This window comes from Suillus paluster (genome assembly GCF_016628075.1).
Source record: "Suillus paluster strain FC165 chromosome Unknown EDB91scaffold_8, whole genome shotgun sequence".
Lineage (NCBI taxonomy): Eukaryota > Fungi > Basidiomycota > Agaricomycetes > Boletales > Suillaceae > Suillus > Suillus paluster.
Genome location: NW_024537568.1, coordinates 599,136 through 617,077, shown reverse-complemented (window position 1 = coordinate 617,077; position 17,942 = coordinate 599,136). Strand labels below are relative to the sequence as shown.

At 48.5% G+C, this 17,942-nt stretch overlaps 7 protein-coding genes across 7 annotated transcripts; 1 reads left to right on the top strand and 6 right to left on the bottom strand.

Moving 5' to 3' along the window:
• Nucleotides 1-833: 833 nt before the first annotated feature.
• EDB91DRAFT_1112042 (ribonuclease H-like domain-containing protein) lies at nt 834-4,815 on the bottom strand. Its single transcript, XM_041317786.1, has 22 exons — nt 4,627-4,815; nt 4,352-4,524; nt 4,183-4,289; nt 4,081-4,129; nt 4,027-4,052; nt 3,880-3,972; nt 3,768-3,827; nt 3,500-3,716; nt 3,197-3,448; nt 3,012-3,146; nt 2,803-2,953; nt 2,639-2,694; nt 2,458-2,589; nt 2,389-2,406; nt 2,282-2,337; nt 2,150-2,235; nt 1,935-2,092; nt 1,760-1,850; nt 1,627-1,705; nt 1,544-1,573; nt 1,377-1,489; nt 834-1,328 (listed from the first exon to the last, which is right to left on the bottom strand). The coding sequence occupies exons 1-22, from the start codon at nt 4,721-4,723 to the stop codon at nt 1,264-1,266; spliced, it is 2,244 nt and encodes a 747-aa protein (XP_041181035.1). The 5' UTR covers nt 4,724-4,815; the 3' UTR covers nt 834-1,263.
• Nucleotides 4,816-4,936: 121 nt separating this feature from the next.
• On the bottom strand, nt 4,937-6,510 carry EDB91DRAFT_829482 (P-loop containing nucleoside triphosphate hydrolase protein). Its single transcript, XM_041328532.1, has 8 exons — nt 6,251-6,510; nt 6,072-6,191; nt 5,876-5,888; nt 5,742-5,825; nt 5,560-5,690; nt 5,406-5,509; nt 5,212-5,353; nt 4,937-5,155 (listed from the first exon to the last, which is right to left on the bottom strand). The coding sequence occupies exons 1-7, from the start codon at nt 6,314-6,316 to the stop codon at nt 5,257-5,259; spliced, it is 615 nt and encodes a 204-aa protein (XP_041181034.1). The 5' UTR covers nt 6,317-6,510; the 3' UTR covers nt 4,937-5,155; nt 5,212-5,256.
• A 581-nt stretch (nt 6,511-7,091) lies between these two features.
• On the top strand, nt 7,092-8,796 carry EDB91DRAFT_1235549 (aspartic peptidase domain-containing protein; the record flags this gene model as incomplete). Its single annotated transcript, XM_041321335.1, has 7 exons — nt 7,092-7,225; nt 7,345-7,396; nt 7,458-7,647; nt 7,700-7,896; nt 7,932-8,366; nt 8,419-8,460; nt 8,509-8,796. 7 exons carry the CDS (start codon nt 7,092-7,094, stop codon nt 8,794-8,796), a joined length of 1,338 nt encoding a protein of 445 aa, XP_041181033.1.
• Nucleotides 8,797-8,925: 129 nt separating this feature from the next.
• Nucleotides 8,926-9,351, bottom strand: EDB91DRAFT_1047190 (uncharacterized protein; the record flags this gene model as incomplete). Its single annotated transcript, XM_041313308.1, has 3 exons — nt 8,926-9,043; nt 9,095-9,218; nt 9,270-9,351. Coding segments are annotated over 3 exons (324 nt in total), but the record flags the coding sequence as incomplete, so codon positions are not given.
• A 123-nt stretch (nt 9,352-9,474) lies between these two features.
• Nucleotides 9,475-11,205, bottom strand: EDB91DRAFT_1112013 (EF-hand). Its single transcript, XM_041317785.1, has 7 exons — nt 10,802-11,205; nt 10,547-10,587; nt 10,467-10,500; nt 10,252-10,416; nt 10,101-10,203; nt 9,998-10,052; nt 9,475-9,939 (listed from the first exon to the last, which is right to left on the bottom strand). Exons 1-7 carry the CDS (start codon nt 10,995-10,997, stop codon nt 9,919-9,921), a joined length of 615 nt encoding a protein of 204 aa, XP_041181031.1. The 5' UTR covers nt 10,998-11,205; the 3' UTR covers nt 9,475-9,918.
• Nucleotides 11,206-11,988, bottom strand: EDB91DRAFT_1112010 (uncharacterized protein). Its single transcript, XM_041317784.1, has one exon. It carries the CDS (start codon nt 11,902-11,904, stop codon nt 11,443-11,445), a length of 462 nt encoding a protein of 153 aa, XP_041181030.1. The 5' UTR covers nt 11,905-11,988; the 3' UTR covers nt 11,206-11,442.
• Nucleotides 11,989-13,191: 1,203 nt separating this feature from the next.
• EDB91DRAFT_1112007 (uncharacterized protein) lies at nt 13,192-16,912 on the bottom strand. Its single transcript, XM_041317783.1, has 8 exons — nt 16,375-16,912; nt 16,227-16,325; nt 16,111-16,176; nt 16,016-16,054; nt 15,872-15,942; nt 15,485-15,816; nt 15,135-15,310; nt 13,192-15,088 (listed from the first exon to the last, which is right to left on the bottom strand). The coding sequence occupies exons 1-8, from the start codon at nt 16,506-16,508 to the stop codon at nt 13,543-13,545; spliced, it is 2,463 nt and encodes an 820-aa protein (XP_041181029.1). The 5' UTR covers nt 16,509-16,912; the 3' UTR covers nt 13,192-13,542.
• Between the last annotated feature and the right edge of the window lie 1,030 nt (nt 16,913-17,942).

Here is a 17,942-nt window from a genome sequence, read left to right as displayed (position 1 = left end):
TTTGTCCTAGGACGTGACTTATGTACATGACCTGCTTGAACTCTCTTGTCCCAGCATCAGAGTTTGGACCCGTCGAAAACCTATCGTTGAACGATCCTTGACATTCCCTATTTGGTATAGTCTCAGGTGAACTGAATTGGTTTCTAACACTTAAACTACGTGAAATTTCAGCCACTGTTGCTGATGCCAACCTCACTATTGCTGTACGTCTTGATTGCCGAGATAAGGGAAACGACTCTTTCCTTCCCGTCAACCAAGAGAAACAACAAACCAGACCATCACGGTAGTCCACGCAACTCCAAGGACCAAAAATCACCCAGACCGTACCTAGTCCATCTACCACTATCACAACCCACGACTCTATTGGGAGTGCTATATCACGCGGACTGATAAAGCCCTCCTAGTAGTATTCATCGTATTGGATTGACATCGTAATGCAATTCTGAGATTAATGGATGCATTACGATTTCAATATGAACCTGTCATTGACATGTCACGTCAGGTTGTCTTGGAGGAGTCTGTATGTAGATCCGTCCGATAGACTGCGGGACTCTGTCTAACTAATTGGTACAGGAACAGACGACCGCGTCGAGGCCCTGGTAGGAAGTACTATACACGCGGGGAAGAGAGCGGCGAGAAATAGGTCTTGGCTTTCCATGTAACGTACTGCACCATGCTAACATACACGCGGGGAAAACAGAACAAGCGAGAAACAGGTCTTTGCTTTCAATCAAACGACGTAACGTATCATACCATCCTACACGTATTTAGTACACCTCAACAATGTATTCGTACACACCAAAACGAGCATGCAAACAGTAATTCAAGAGAACAAAAGTATCACTGCCAAGCCTATCACATGAAATGCATCTTTTTAGCCAGGTTCGAGTGCCTGTCTTTGAAGCTCTTCCTCCAGCGGTCGAGGTCAAAGGCGTCCTCGTCGCTAGAAATGGTGGCAGCGTCGTAACCCATAGCGGGGTTAAAATGGAACGCGCCACGCGAACAGACGATCTATCAAAGAATGAAGAGTGAGCACAATAACTGGGCACGACAGATGTGGTACTTGCATCAGCATCTGTATGCGAGGGAAGTGTGTTAGAACCAGTCCACGGCGTTACGTGGTATATATGACTCACAATACACAGGCGCAGGAATCGATACCGAACGGGTCGCGCGAGCGTATGCGTGGCAGAGCGTGAACGCAAGTTCCTGCAAACTGAAACAAGGTGAGGGGGTTATACGATACAACGAGGAGATGCGGATTTACTCGTCGGTGTTGTTTTTATAAATGTCGTCCCGGAGCGTGATATAGTGGCTTGGTCTGCTCGCTTTACAAACAATCAGCGATCGAGAAAATGTACTGATGAAGAACGTACTTCCGAGAATGCCTCCGTGCGACTGGAGGTAAAAGTCGCGTACGGCAGGGTTGCCGACACCCTTATCAGCGACGAACCCTGCGGGGCAGTTTCCAGACCTGTCCGCTTCGTTCCTAGAAAAGTGTCCATGATCAAGTAGAGTAGAAGTAACTGAAGAAATTTCATACCTGCTCTTCGGGAAGAACCGGACGTGGTGTCTTGAGCGTGGATGAGCGACAACAGCACAAGTTAGAATGGATTGCAGACTCACCGTTTGCCTACGACGATGAATGTCAATTCTGGTTTATCCATCTTCAACTTCTTGTCGCGCCAGATGTCTTCGATCGCTCCTAGTAGAACATGGTTGAACAAAGTAATGGCCGTCGCTGGACTTGGTAACTCACCTTCAATATCCTCGATTTCATCCTTCCCAACGATGCTGTATTCTCCCTCGGAAAGGCCGTCGCGGAAAAAGATAATCCGCACTGGCGCGGCCTTGTTACGATCAGCCGAATTCCTCGATCGCTCGCTTGTGATAGTTAGACCATGTAAAAACGTAGTAGACGTAATACCACTCACATAAACCAACGACTTCAACTCGTCAATTTTCTCTTGCCGGGGGTGTTGGATGGACATCATAGCCTCATACTTCACAGCATACCGATCGTACGACCAAACGAGACTTGCCACAGAGGGCTGATTCTTCATGCCAGGTGCGGGATGCCCCACATCGGCACCTGAGGCAGGATGAACCAGCCATCGATGGGTCTCGAGACCAAAAAGACGATACATACCCATGATCATAAAAGGAGCATTGGTGAGCTTCTCTAACGCACCTGACCTTGGAAGCGAATTGACGCCTCCGAGTTTCGCATTAATTCTACCAAATGTGTTAGTGGCGCATAACGGGACCGAGATCGTCATACTTCATCCCCAGATTCGCGCAGTATTGGTCGTTGGCCTTCGCGATCTTGTTCTCTCGCTAGATGGAGAGGATTATAATCGAGGCACGAACAACTGGGACATAGCTTACGACACATTGCGTTGGCACCTAAACAAGATGTGAGTATGATTCGAATCAAGGATAAGAAAGAGTGCATACACCAGCGTGAACGTCGCCGAATTGTTTGATAACCATATAAATATCCGCAGAGCTTACTGGAAGGATAGCCAGCACAAGCTCTGGTAATCTTTTCGTCTTGTTGTTGACGTCTTGTCCGATGGACCGCATGTCCTGCTTGAGATGAGTGCATGTGCGATAGTCGAATCAATGTATCAATTGCCTTTACGACGGATGACGCGCCGGAACCTGATTGACTCGTGACAGGCGGGGATACATCTGGCAAGCAACGATCAGCAGCTAAAAATCAAATTGAGCATCCGATTTACTCATGCCTATGAAAGATCAGGTTAGTTTCAAACCGTCGAAGAGAAAGAGTTATCGTACCGAGTTTTTTGCAGGCGTTGATCAACGTGCCGACGAACCGATTGATGGTGTTGTCGTTGACTCGTGTGTAATTCACGATCGCCCAGGCTGTCAAACTCTTCGGTTCATGAAAAGTTTGATTAATCATGTTCCAGGAACCGTCTCGCGGAACCTGTAGGTTAAAGATTAGATATCATTGCTGTACATGCGTTGTGGCGTCTTGGACTTACTACTGAACTGCTGCTGGAGAGATTTCCGTAGTAAATTGACGGCGTTGGGAGGATACGCCCGTTGACAGAAATCGGGTCGGGCAGAACTGTAATGCCAGCGTCCTGCATGAACGGCGAGTTCTGGTAGTCGAGCGCCTGCACAAACAGTCAAATTAAAGCAATGAAAAGATGAATGTATCACTCACAGAGCGCTGGTCGGTCGTGATCGAATTATTAATACCAGCGCTGATGAGCGCCAGACGTTCCCCGGGATTCTTGGACGCAAACTTTACCATCAATGACGAGAATTCGGCAGGAAGTTTGCGAGTGTATCGTTGATTGGGCGCAATAATACACATCTCCGCGGGTATCACCTCGTCGCGGTCCTTCGAGCCCACCTGTACACCAATAATGTTTGGATAACGGAGTGTGCAACCATGAACCTTCTTGAAGTACTCCTACACCCTTGTGAGCAAAGTAGTTACCAGTATGTCCACGTCGAAACTCACCTTGACCGTCGTGTTATCGAACTGATAATTGCCGGCGTTATGAACTAGGCCTCGAATTTTTTTGTGACCCGGTCGGTGGACGAGGGTGACGAAAACGCCTTTGAAGAAACTTTTCAATTGTCGAAATTGGGCCGAATCTGGGCGGAGGTCCAGCGCGCGAACGTCACCTGCTTTCAAAACATCAAGAGCAACGGATTGGAAACTACCCTCCTTGAACCTGAGACGGATATGAGTGCTGACGCGTAGCAAATAAGGTGAGCTTGCTTACATGACGGCCGTCGACACGTCAATGTTCACCAACACTTTTTCGATGGTTGGGCGAACGCTCCTAATAACTTTAGGTCACTCAAATATACGTTGCCGCAGAGATATCGACTTACTGGAAGTATCCGCGCCATAACTCTAAGCCTCCACCAATGCCCTGTATGCCGGCGTCTTTGGTGAAGAATGCGCGGGTATTGTTTGGATATTTTCTGCAAAGGAAAAATGAGCGTTTCTACTAAATAACTGATAAAAGCGAGACGTACAAATTCGGTGCCTGGCGGAGGATCAGCTGAAGTACGTTTATAGCAGGTGAGGACTTGAGCCGTCTGTTTCATCTGTCGTCCATCGATAAAATCCTGCAAAGCGCTAATTCGACGGTGAGAGGGAACTGAGAAAACTCGCTCGACGGAAGAACGTACTTAAAGTTGATCGTTTCCGCGGAGACTTTCTTCAGCGACACTTGAAGTGCACCGCGTGTTGGGGCAGACCCATCCAGTCGCGGTTTATCGGACATGTTGACATCGAACTAGATACCCGCAATCAAAAGACATTGATCAGCAGTTCATATGATATCACCCTGACACTCACCGTCTGGGAATCACCGCCAGCCAATTGAAGCTCGTGGGTTGAATACAGAATCACAGCGCCGTCGTAGATACAGCGAGGAGTGAACAATCTAGCGTTGGTGTGATTTTGAAGTCTCTCCATCACCTCTATCCGTCTCCGAGGATTCTTCAACACTCCGACGGCCCCGGTGATCGCTAAATTCGGGTGAGAAGCCATTGTTGACCACTGGGGCAAAGCACTCACCGACTATAGAGGATCAACCGCTTCATCGTTGTACTAGACATATAGGGACTTACCTTCGTACTGCCAATATTGCGTCTTAGGGAGCTTGGATATTACGAACGAGTTCGTGAGAACCTGTCGAGGGGTGCCGAGGTTCTTGCGGGTAGACATTGTACACTTGAATGGAGAATTCGAGTGGAGAATTCGAGCGCGGGAGGTAGGAATATATACCTCTCACTTATCGATGGTCATTAATCTTCATTAATCCGTCGACCAGCTTGCCAGCCCAATTCGACCGATATGGATGTGATCAGTGAGTCACCCCAAGAATTGGATAAATCTAATGGGGATGGCAGCTTGCCGTATATGATGACATTTATTCATCCTTCCATGACGATCGGTGGGGTCAGGCAACAAGCAGCTTTTGATTAGTACGCAAAGGGAGATAGGAGGAAACTCATGCCCTCATGTTTCTCAGCATCAAGCAAGATAAGAGCAGAAAAGCCTAGAATTAGGAAAAGGAACATCGATAAAGCGCACTGATCAGAATGTGTCCAAAGTAGCAGATGATATGTGAAGGGGAATATGTTAAGATAACCGCCCCTGAGTACTGGGTCGTCATACTAATCTTGCAGCCGCGAGAAATTACAAGGGCGTACAACCGGCATGACACGACCCCACCCCAAGCCAATTACAACGCCCCTTCAGCAGCACGAGCCTGACGGCTGTTGCTGAACAGATTGCCCCGGAGTAACCGTTGACGATTTGGCACCACCTGCGGGCGTCGAGGTCGATCCCATCCTTAAATGCTCAGGTGAGCCACATGAATTTTATGGCGATAAATCTTGCCCACCTATCCTTGATCTGCTTCGCCATCGTCAAAAACGCTTGCTCGACGTTTGTCGCATTCTTTGCTGACGTCTCCAAGAAAGGAATACTGAGCTGGTCGGCAAATTCCTGATAAAACGGTTAAATCCCCAGCACCAATTGTAACCAAATATACTTGCCTTCGCTACACTGTACTCTACCACCTTCTTGCTGGTGAGATCACTCTTGTTCCCAACCAGTAGCTTATTGACGCCCTCAGAGGCGTACCGGTCTATCTCCTGTAGCCATTGCTTAACGTTCGTAAAAGTGTCTTGATGTCAGAGTGAGTATTCAAGTCGGCATTTGAGAAAAGTATTCCCACCGTTATCGGTAACGTCGTAGACAACGATGATACCGTGAGCGCCTCTATAGTAGGAGGACGTGATGGTGCGGAAACGCTCCTGGCCTTCTCGCACATCAGCCCACCATTGCAAAGAAGCTAGCGGATGAACATACCTGCAGTGTCCCACTATAACACGTATATGAAAGGTATGTGAGCAACAAGTCAATGACGCAGGAAACAATAAAAACGGGCTCAAATGAATCAGGTGACTCCGCAAAGGAAAGCAGGCCGACTGCACTGGCGCATTCCAGTGCACAGTCTTTCGGCAGCACTCCAAATGAGGGAAGTCGTGGAGGGCATCCAACTCACAATTTGCAGCTTGACGGTCTTGCCTTCGAGCTCAATAGTTCGGATCTTGAAGTCAACACCAATAGTGCTGATGTAACTCTCTGTATACGTGTCGTCTGCGAAACGGAGGAGGAGACAAGACTGTTGAACGACAAGAGGTCAGAAGATACTTGACATTGGTCGCCGCAGTAGCAACGTACCTTTCCAACACCAGAATCACCGATGAGGAGAAGTTTGAAAAGATAGTCGTACTCGCTGGTGTGCATGGTGAGCTCGAGGATGAGATAGACGTTGACGGCGGTGGCGACTAAGGGAGTCGAGGCAAGAAAAGACAAGGGACAAGGTGAATTGGCGGTTGGATGCTGTGTGACGCGAGATGTGTGAGGCGTGACTCTGCCAACACAACAGGGCACCGCCACTCTTAGACTTAATGATGTCCCTTCGCCGCCTCACAACAACGAATGTAGTTCTGGCAGGAGCTTTGGTCCGCACTTCATCTTGCAAATTATCTGGGCGACAAGAAAATTCCCCCTGGTTCTGGAAATGACCTTCTGGCGCGCTCGCCATTGCTTCGTTGAGCATGTTTGGTGTAAAGCAGTTTAAATTTGAAAACATATACGCGCGCCGCGTAAACGCCTAGAGCTCACTATAGAGGCGGGGAGTTGTATTACTGATGCAGAGCTTGTCCGGTGAACATTGTGGACTACCTACTTAGTGAGGATGCGTTTTTCGCCGGGCATTCTTGAAGTCATTCCAGTACATAATACTGATTGGCGGTCAGATAGGGTACGGTTGAAAAGTCAATATTTTTCATTGCATTATTATGCTGCTGATAGTGCCAACAGTAAATATTTATTCATACTCGCTTACATTGACATAACCTGACCGTGTCCCATCGTGAATTTCCACTGAGACTACTTCAGGTCAGATTCTAATCACGACCGATCAAATCCATTGAAGGGGACTTGTAATCGTTAGTGAAACTTCTTCGTCTTCCAATCTAACTCATCACCGTGACTCATTACCTACCGTCCCCTCGATATGGCGACTAACATGAACAGACTGAACAGCCGCAGTCACCGTTCCCAAAGGATGCAGCTTCGCCTACAACGTGGGCTTAATAAAGATCTATCTGTCTTACTCAGTGATGTTTCAGTGGCTAGTATCCAGGAGTAGTGGGTCTCGTGTTGTCTCACCCGCGTAAATTAACTGATGGCCCCTTAGCGCATATTTGATTCGTACCGAGTACGTATTCCAGTGTCTTCTCATCAGTCCCCTTTCATGCCATCTATAGCATTGGGGGACAAGATTTTTGGATTACATTTGATACCGGCTCCTCAGACCTTGTGAGGCCGCCGTTATCTTTTTCGACACAATACACTTAGAAATCCATTTCCTATTTTACAGTGGGTGGTCTCATCAGATTGCACCAATTCAGATTGCCAGGGCATCACAAGATATTCGTCCTCGTCATCTAGCACCCTGACGTTATCAGATCAGCCGTTCAAGTTGGCATACCTGATGGGATCAGTGCTGGGAACGGTAGGCACAGAGACTGTGACCCTCGGCCCGTATGAAATATCCTCTCAAACGTTTGGTGCGGCTCCTGTTTCATATCCTTGTTAAGACACTCAACGATTGTCACGCAGCCTTGGCTAACCAGACGAGTGGACTTGGTCTCTCTATCACGGGAAACTCGGGTATTCTAGGCCTATCATTTCCACTTGCCGCTTCCATCCCCATAACGTCTGGGACACCCGTTTTGAACAATCTATTTGCTCATTTTGATGATCAGCACCGGTTCTTTGCATTCAAGTTAGGACGAAACGAGTCGCAGGATGTCCTCGTATTCAGATTCATCTTTCACTATCGGGGAATTAGGATTCCTCCCTGACAAATGACACAAGCCAGTTCGTATTCACGCCCGTCTTCGCATCGACACCGGACGAGTATGACTTCTGGAAGCTTCCTATCCAAGAAATCACCATCAACTCACAGGTCCTTCCTCTTTCCCGTTCGCTGATCCGCGGTGCATCGTCACCAATCGCTGTGCTTGACACCGGGACAACTCTCATTTTAGGCCCAGCCGGAGACGTCGATGCGTTCTGGGATGCGATCGGTACGGGTGGGTCCACGAAGTTCAACCAGCAGACAAAAACGTGGCAAGTGAGGTGCGAGAGGGCCGTAGACGTGCGGATTAAACTTGGCAATTCCGATACCGCAAAAGAATATCCACTCCATCCCGAGGATGTCAGCTGGGCTAAAGATGAAGCGCAAGACGGGTGGTGTACCGGCGGTATACAGGTAAACAACGGAGTGAGAGTGATCCTGAACCGAATTTTCGTTATGTTCTGATTTCATCCTGTAGGTCGACTCTGGAGACTGGCTTCTCGGGGCTGTATTCTTGAGGGTACGCCCGGACCTTTCTTCTTTCGTACGTCCCTAATACCTTATGCAGAATGTCTACGCCATACACCAGGGCACAACAAGCTCCGATCCACCCATGATCGGATTATTGAATACGACGGACCCATCGGCGGCCCTCGCAGAATTCACATCGTCTAGAGGACCGGATCCTGCTCCCCCACCTTCCATGCAACGTGTCGGTTCTTCAGCTACAGAAACGAGGGATACTATCGCGACCTGTGTGGTATGCGGAGTGTGCGGATTTTTGATTGGAGCCATTGGAATTGTGGTCTTCCGGCTCCGGCGGCGAAGGCGATCGCAAGGACAAGTACATATATAATATAACTGAAGTAGATACAGCGTCCAAAAGTATAGTACAGAGGCAGAGCACTTCATACAAGGTGATTCATATGTAAAAGATAGTAGATCATACATGACTCAGTCAATCAACCGCTCAACATTCGAGGTATCACTTCTGAGGTTGGATGTAGGCGGGCTGGTACCCGTAACCAGCGTTCTGAGGCGACCCATACTGGCCTTGCACCTGCGGGTGCTGGTACCCAGGTTGAGCTATTTGAGGTTCCCACCTGCCGAAGGGTGTTGGCAATCCGAGTGTAGTAGATTAATGATTCCCTTACCCAGGTTGCACATTCGCCTGCAGCTGACATATCCCGCACATCCATACGTGCTTCGAGTTCATAGGAATAAGTGGAACGAAGCAGAATTCGAACCAGGTCCTAGACTTTGCGGAGAACATTGCAGCTGTAGGCTTTGATTATTGGACATATACAGTAGTAGAGTCATACGACGTACCATTGTGGCACCGAGGGCAGATTCTGGCTTCTTGATTCCCTTCCGGCTTAACTTTCGTGGGGCAGCCAACTGCAAGGGATAATTATATATCGCAGTGCGCACGGACATACCAGGCGAGAAATTCCACGAACCGATTATTGGTAGACAAACTGTAGGAAAAGAAAAGTATGAGAGACTGGTCAACAGAATGTGTATATCGCCTCACAGAAGCAATCCATGGTTAACGTAACGAATGAAAGAGATGCAATGCAGCAATGAGTGGTGTTCCGCAGTCAAGGGGACAAACTTGGTCCAAATGTACGCAAATTGCACCCGAGACTCTGTTTCCTCCTATTTCGCTGCGCAGCTCACACTGCCTCGCAGCGCTCAGCGCCAATTCTCGACAGGGCTTCCGAATGGTAGTGCTTGTAGTCGCTTTTGCAGCATCCTCCTGCACCCATTCGGCGCTCACGAGAGGTCATCATCCATTGAAGCACCAGCTACCAGTGTAGGTTTAAAAAAATTCATGTTCTGTCAGAAATAATACATGTTTGATGATGCTCGTTCATCCATTCTGAGGGTTGTAGTATACATATTCTCGATAGAACATCGAATCTCCGAAGACATTACATGGCGATCATGAATACAGAATCCATTAATGAAAAGCGGTTTAAGGGGCATTCAGCGCGATCTGCGGTGTCATCCAGGTCAGATGCGCGCACACCACCTGAAAATACACACTTGCTCACCTTCAAAAACTCTTCATGATTGAGCTGAATCCAGCCGTCATTATCATGATCCGCCCTGGGCGGTCATCAAAAACTGCGTGTCGTGAATGGATTTTTGTCGTACCTTTGGAATGTCTCGGTCAAAGTCTTGACCGTAACACACGCTCTCACGAAGCGGTCGAAAGTAATACCAGGAGGGGGACCATACGCACTAGGTGCGCCAGATGCTACCGAGGTATTTTAGACTTTTGTCTGCATATAAGGGATTTCAGTACCGTATCTAATTTCCAGTGCTTGTAGCAAGACAGGAGACAGATTGTAACCAAAGCTGCGCAGGGCCTCCGCAAGTTCACGTCCTTCGATGGAGCCAGAATGATCTCTATCGAAGTGCTTGAAGACTCGCTGCCACTCAGCAATGTATTTCCACAAGCCAGCGAATTCTGTATACGAATGGTGTCAGTGATACTTGAGGGTTTCGTGTGTCACGAACCGTTAAAGCCGATAGTTCCACTCCGATCGGTATCCTGTGGGGTGATAAATTTTTCTCTCTTGGAGTAAGGTTATACACACAAAGATGTTCATGAGCATCTTCACCGTATCGAGATCAAACTCTAAGTATGTTTTCAGTAAGGAGTGAGATGAATGGGTCCAGGGAGAAAGGTCCACATCGGCAAGATCACTTCTCGATGTCTTACCCAGACTTCGCGATACAACAATACAATGCACCATCCATGACATCAACGAGAGATGTACTTACTTGTCCAATTTCCTAGAGCACAAAAGTTATAGCACGACCAATATCCACAATATTCTAGTATCGCTCACCGTTTACCAGGGCATCTTGAAGTTCAGTAACACTGAGGGCGCCCGATCTATCAGTATCAACAGCGCAGAACCACTGCCAGAGCTGAGGATCAGCGCCGGTTGGAGGGCCTTGTTGATAGCCGTATGGCCTAGGTCGGGTACTAGGATATCGACTGAGGTTTGATGAATGGGCATGATTAGGGGTATAGTAAGACATCTCAGGCCAAATCTCTTATGGACGATGGCGGGATGAAGTAGAGAGGACACGTCGGATAAGAAACAGCCGCCTTGTGAGTCATGACTGGCCAAGTGGCTGTGTCAAGGCGCTCAAATGTATTGATTTCAATTTTTTTTAAAGTAGGCATTGAAGACGCATTTGTCCGAGGGGAGATACCATGGTCTTGACGAAGATGTGTCAGGACTCACTATCATGATTTATGAATCGCTCGTTATTTATCTCTCAAATCGGCAATTTTCACCGCGGAGTCCGACCTGAACTTCAACACTCAAACAAGTCAAGTACCGTTTGACCCTAGCGTCAAGGCAAGGCTGACACAGCGGCAAATGTCATCTCATGCCAAGGCGGGTGACTATGATTCTCCCGTGAAGGTTCTACCCGTGCGGGTCAAGAGGCGCTAGTACTAGGCCTTTTGATATTCGGGTCATTTATCAAGAACATTTGACAGCCAGTCTAGCCAGTATTGTACGCTCGCAGTTATCTGGGATGAAATTTGTATGGTGGAATTGGATTTGAATTGGAGAGAGACACACACACCGCCTAAAGCGTTTCGTCCGTTCGCACAAGAACTTTGTCGATATACCCAGACTAGGACGAAATCTACTTGCATGTGTGAAGAACAGAACCGCCTGACTGGGGCCCGGAGCGCGCATAGAACTTCATCGGAGTCCGAAACGCGAATATCCTGCCTTGGTGCTTGACAGCGGGGTTCTCGACACAGCAAGGAACGACCGCAGTCCATAAATCTCCGGAACGGTGAGTATCCGAAGCCTCCGCTTAAGGTGTCCCATCCCTCCGAATGATTTTCAATTGTAACAATCGCATAAGCGACTGAACAACAAATGCTGTACGATTCAAGTAAGCACAAAGCGAGAGGTTCCAACATGTCGGGACTTTCCCGACGCTGCGGCGACACTGCGTGTTGGTCGGGCAGGACGATTTTTGACAGCTTACTTATCCTATAATTCACTGAACCACATGCACGCAGCCTAGAATTTAGAATCCAGTATAATATAAAAATTGAATCAAGGCACTCAGAGCGTACTATGCTTACCACTCGAAAGAGCTTCGAAATCCGGAGATAGGAGCCCGTGTTGTAATACTCGATGCAAGTTTATCAAAATCTGGACTGTTCAGTTGTTTGCAAGTTCAAATACCCGTTGTTGAAGCGGACTTGCTGTATTGGCGTTTGAAAGACTATTGTAGTACTACACTGTCCGAGAGCGCCTGGAGCTCTGCCATCACGTACAACTGCCGTGGTGTACAATGTTGACCGTCCCATAAAGGGCGGCCGCCATGAGCATAGTACAAGGTTTGTCAGGGTGGATTCGACACGAGGACAGGAGCTGAGCATATCCTGGACATTAGCCAAGAACGTTGATGGGCTTGCAGCGGGATGATATCACCAACCTTAAGCTTCCGAACTACATGGGGTACGAGAATTCAATCTACGCGATTACTTTTCCTTTGTTGGGGAATGGAAGATCGTGTGCGGGATTAATGTGTCGGAGACATTGCGTTCAAATCTCAAACAATGGACCGGCCGCCGTTCTGAAGATAAGTTGATCACTCAATATAGATTTGTTTGAGCGACATTTTTGGAATAGCGCAAAGGAACCTGCCGTTTTGTGGTCAACCTAAAGTCCTTTCCGCCAACCAGACGGTTCGGCTTCAGTGATGGGGAAATACCTTTCAACCTTCAAGCGGAAGGCTTGTGGCGTTCGATTGGAGACTTTGCCAAAGCCATAGATATAATCGCTATCATAGGGCCGAACCGAGCGCTAAAGTCGATCCTATGACATAAAAAAAATTCAGCTCCCTACTTGCCGCCGCGACGCGGAATGATCAGGGTGACTTGCAGTATAGCCTGGTCTGCTTCATCCGAGCCTGATGAAAGAAAATTTCGTTAAAGACTGTCCAGTTTGTAGTCTATACGCTTATCATGGAGCTGCGAGGTTTACTCGAGGCGCATTTGTCAATGCGCCTTCTCTTTTTTTCCAGGTCCGCCATTGACAGAGGCCACCACAAAGCTGCTTCTAGCACGGATGAATATCATGGCATGTCAGACTTCCTGAGCGCTGTGCAATTGAATTGTATTCCATAAAAGTATGCATACAATTAACCCTGCGGTGTATCTCCGGTATATCTCCTCATCTCCTTCCTATGACGTACTGATCAAACATTCATACGTGCGGCATGTCATGTCATTAAAACTACCGATTTACATTCCTGAACGGCATGCACATAATACATCTATACGTAGTGTCTATGATAATGGATATTGTGGCAATTACTGTTGAAGTGTCAAGCGGCGGGTATAAACAGGAAGCCAGTACAATGCAAGAATCTATCCAAACAAATGATAAAGCAGGAATATATAACTATGAAATGAAAGTGAAGATGATGGATGCCTGAACTAGTTTCATTGTGTGATGGGAACTTAGAAATAATGAACCAAGACGACGACGCGATAACATGTAGCGGTAGTAAAAACGTACAGATCATAATGATAGTGACTGCCTCATTAATGATAGAAGGTTTGACAGTCTGCTCCAGTGAAGATGACGCTGGGGTCGAGATAACCACTACCAGGTCCAACTTGATGTTGGTATTGCGTCGACCATGCATGAGCTGAGCCAACGACACCGGGGCCGGTGGTGCCGTCGACAGAAAATGAGAATGGGTCCAGATCGGTGACCCCGTTGTAAAATGAATCATTTTCGGTCTTCAATGAGTTTTGGATAGGAGGGAGATGTTTTAGTGATGTCAATGTGTGAGGCGATCCAGAATCGGGTGGCGAAACACTGCGGTTCGTGGTGGCATTACTCGTCATTGAACCTGACGTCGTGGGTGGCGTATAAGTGGTCCAGCTGCCACTACCATCATCCGTAACGGCTGTGTTGGGGGCACTCTCCACAGGAGAAAACGCAAGCGAGAGCGGGGGAAGATGGGGGCGGGTCTGCCCGGCGGCTGAGACAAGCGAGAGCGAACGAGGCGTCGGTCCCTGACCACGAGTGGACGTGGGCAGCGAAGGCTTGTTAATCATGTAAGGAGAGCGATCCTGCGAACGTTGTCCAGAGTGATAAGCCTGCGCACGGTGATCCTCAAGATAATCACGCTGACGGTTGCGTTCACGACGGCGCTCATCATCACGGTCGACCCGTGCATCCCAAACCAAGCGAACAGTCTTCTCTCGCTCGTGGCTATTAGCAAAGATCCAGCCAATCTCTCCCAGTGCACGAAGACACACGTCAACACCGTCCTCGGCGTCGACGTCCCAAGCAAGTCCATCTTCGCCTTTCAGATCACTATCTGCGTCCTGATCAATGTCACCTTGCGCAAGCAGGAGGGCAGCAAAGAAACATCCGTCTCGGATGAGGCCAGCATCGTGAGCGAAGAAACCGCTAGAGGGAACAGCAAGGTGTCGCTTCAAGATAGCAATGACGCGGGGAAGGACAATGCGGCATCGGCGAGTAGCCTGAGCATGCAGGCGGCAAAGGGCACGTTCGGCAGGAGAGTTACCGTTTGAGTCGGGGCTGCCCCGTTTATGTGTAACGATGCGCTGATTCAAGGCTTCCCGGATGACATTCAAGCACTCAAATATGAATACCTGCCATCCGCTGACGAAACGCTCGACGTCCTCGCCACGAACAAGGCCGCCGCCCACAGTGCCAATGCCGCCTGCTCCACGACGGAGAGACTCGAAGTCCTCCCAGCATTGCTCTAGACCATCCCAAATTTCCACGAGGGAGTCTTCGCGGATGGCAACTCCAGCGTCGGTGCGACGACGCGCACGAGGGCCAGTGAGCACTGCATGGACGGAACGACATACAGCAGACACGGCAAGGGCGAGCGAAAAATAATGGGCGGCGAGAAGGTAAGAAAGCGAGGCGCGGGAATGGCCACGAGGATCTTGCAAAGAAGTGATAGGGAAATCGGGCGACACTGGAGAAGTAGCAGTAGGTGAGGGGTGTGATGAAGCAGACGAAGAGGACGGAGCGCTGCTAGATGCAGATGCACAGTATTGGGGAGGCAGAGTGCTTTGGAATGCATTAAAGTCATCATCCTCACTGTGGAGATATCAGAGGATGTCACACACGGACGGAATGCACGTACAAATATAGCCGACCGCCGCGTAAGCCTGTGCGGACACCTTCGTGTACATAGGCATACCAGAAAACTCTGGCACGGACAAGTGCATCACAATAAGGTCCTTGGCCACTATGTACCGTAGAAGGACTGGCCAGGCTGCAAAGACAGTAAATTTGGGAAAGCGTCGCCTCGTACATAGTCTGATGACCATTGCACGTCAACACGATTCAATGTCAATTGAGCACCGGCACTTACCGCCCTGTCAATCGAACTTTGGATACCTGCACGCGAGTAACGAGTACGTGAGCGGAGGGTTCCCCGGATTCAAAAGGAAATCCATACCTTGAGTTAGTGGGTGGATAAGTAAGAGGAACCCTAGCACCGTCCCAAGTTGGGCGTCGCAGCAGAGCATGAACATCGACGAGATTGAGGATCTCTTTGATCATGGTCTCTACACGAAGAGACCGAGCGCGACGGGTAGGATCAGATAGATCGTCGTCGCTATCTGGCGAGAACTTTGGCCCGTCGGGCATAGTCGGAGAAAGCGGCTCCATTTCCTCCTCGACACCATACTCGTTCACGCCAAATGAGGCAGCCCAGGTGACAAGTAGCATCGCAATCATCTGGCCCTCGATGCTGAGAGTGGAAGTACCCTTAATATGGGCAAAGTATCTTGACGTGAACTCGGTGGGTTCGATAACAGGACCTAGATGAAGAAAAATGGATACGTGATAACCATGATCGCTAAAATGAATTCTTACGTTGGATACTGAATCTACGGAAGAAAGATGAGCTAAGGAATTCCAGCTGCAGCTGGGGAATGATGCTTTGTCTAGGGTGTGGCGATCCCCGCGGATAGCGTGGCGGGCATCGTGGGGTTTGATCCTGCAGGCATCGTAGAAGACCCGCTCAATTCGTCATCAGTTACTTTACCGTAGACAGCTCTATATTCGTTTAATTGAATGGGACTAAGGGTCGGGGAGAGGACGATAAGACTCACTCTACTTGTTGTAGACGGCGCCCGCGACGTAGAAGTTTGACAGCTTTAACTTCGGCGAACTCATCGCTGAAGCAGATATGAGAGATTATCGAACTGGTGAGTTGAACATTACATACACGCATTTAATACCGCGTTCTTTGCAGTTTGAGCATGAAGGCTGCTGCATGCCATTTGAAGTCTGGGTTATGGGTAGGTCTTTCAGGTCACAGCGAACTCTGTTTGACATGAATAAAAGTCAAGGATAATTTATGATACAAAACGAACCTTCGCATGCGGCAAGCCCCACAGGCAGAGAACTGCTGTCTAGAAGACTTGGGTTGACCTGCAGCACGTCGTGGATATGGAGCACTGGCTGAGGAAGCGCTTCGTGGGGTAGACGAAGACGCTCGTGGCGACATTGTGTTGGTAGTTGAGCTTAGCGAGTAGATCAGGAACTTGATATTATGGTAAACTGAAGACAATCACGAGAAGGAGAAGAAGGGACTGGAGATAGTAAAGTAGAAAATAGTTGGAATTTAAAGCCAGGACGGAGAAAGGCCGATATGATGATGTTACGGAAAGGCAAGATTAATATTGTTTGTTTGACGTCGATATCCGGAAGTTCGATTGGCGCCTCGGACGGCTCGAACAGAACACGAGTCCAAAACGGCATAGCCAAAAAGACACGAGAAAAACGGATGTCGTAAGTCGAAGTCGATCTTTCGGGAACACCAGAATTGGGGTTGGCTTGATGTATAGCTCATCTTGATACATGATAGTATCCGTGCGTTCGGTGATCACCTGTATGCACAGTCTCTCGTTAGTGGCGTTTTCAATAAGTTTGAATCTTACCAACCTAATCATATCACATTTAAAAGCCAATGTGCTATCATGCCACCATGCACCTAATGAGGTCAACGGTGACTGTCGCCATCCCAAGCGGGTACAGGCGGCTGCAACGTTTTCATTCAATGTCATGAACTTGTGCATCGTGCCATGTACCTCATACGGCTGTGCGCAAATCAGATAGATTCAGGTCGCGGTTTTCTTGTCCCTTTGCGATAAGCAGGCACTGATTCGTTGTTGAAAAGACCGTTCATAGAGCGAACGCTGTGTTTCCGCCAATCGGTCCAAACCCCCACCAATCGGCCTAGGGGAAAGACAAGACTTCCTCCCGTGAGAGGCCGACCCAACCAAGAATAGGTGATATCAGGTGTCGTACTTTCAACTTTGCACAATTGCGTTCGGCGACCTGCGAGCGCTCTTGACAGTCATTGATAGGCTCGGTCTTGGCCACTTTGCCGTCTTCTAAAGTCGAGACTGTTGTCAACAACTCATCAAATTTAGAATTCCGACATGCCGGCTTCAAATAATTACTTCAGATCTACGATTATTGGTTCCATCTCAACTTATAATGATGCGGCTTTGAATAAAAGCTATGTTTTTCCATCATGGAATGTCAGAAAATTATATTGACTCAAGCCAGGGACTAACTATACTACTCACTATCAACGCCCATTTTATGTTCAAGGCGCAGGAATTTGTCAAAAACTCAACAAGCGGTCCCTGACAGATTGGCAAATATACGGCGCATGGAGAGCATGTCCATTGTCAAAACTCTCCGCGAGCTGCGCCACATATTATGGCCGCCTTGCAATTGTGCTGTCATGAGTCGCCGGGGATATCATCTTGACTCAAAAGTACTATTACTAGCCTGTGATCTGCGTTGTGACATCACCCCTGACCCTGCCAAACGAACCTTCCGAAAAAACATCCATGTGCTACTCTACTCGCATACGTATATAAGTACGTATTACAACACTCTGTCAACTGAATTTCGTCCCGATCAGTCG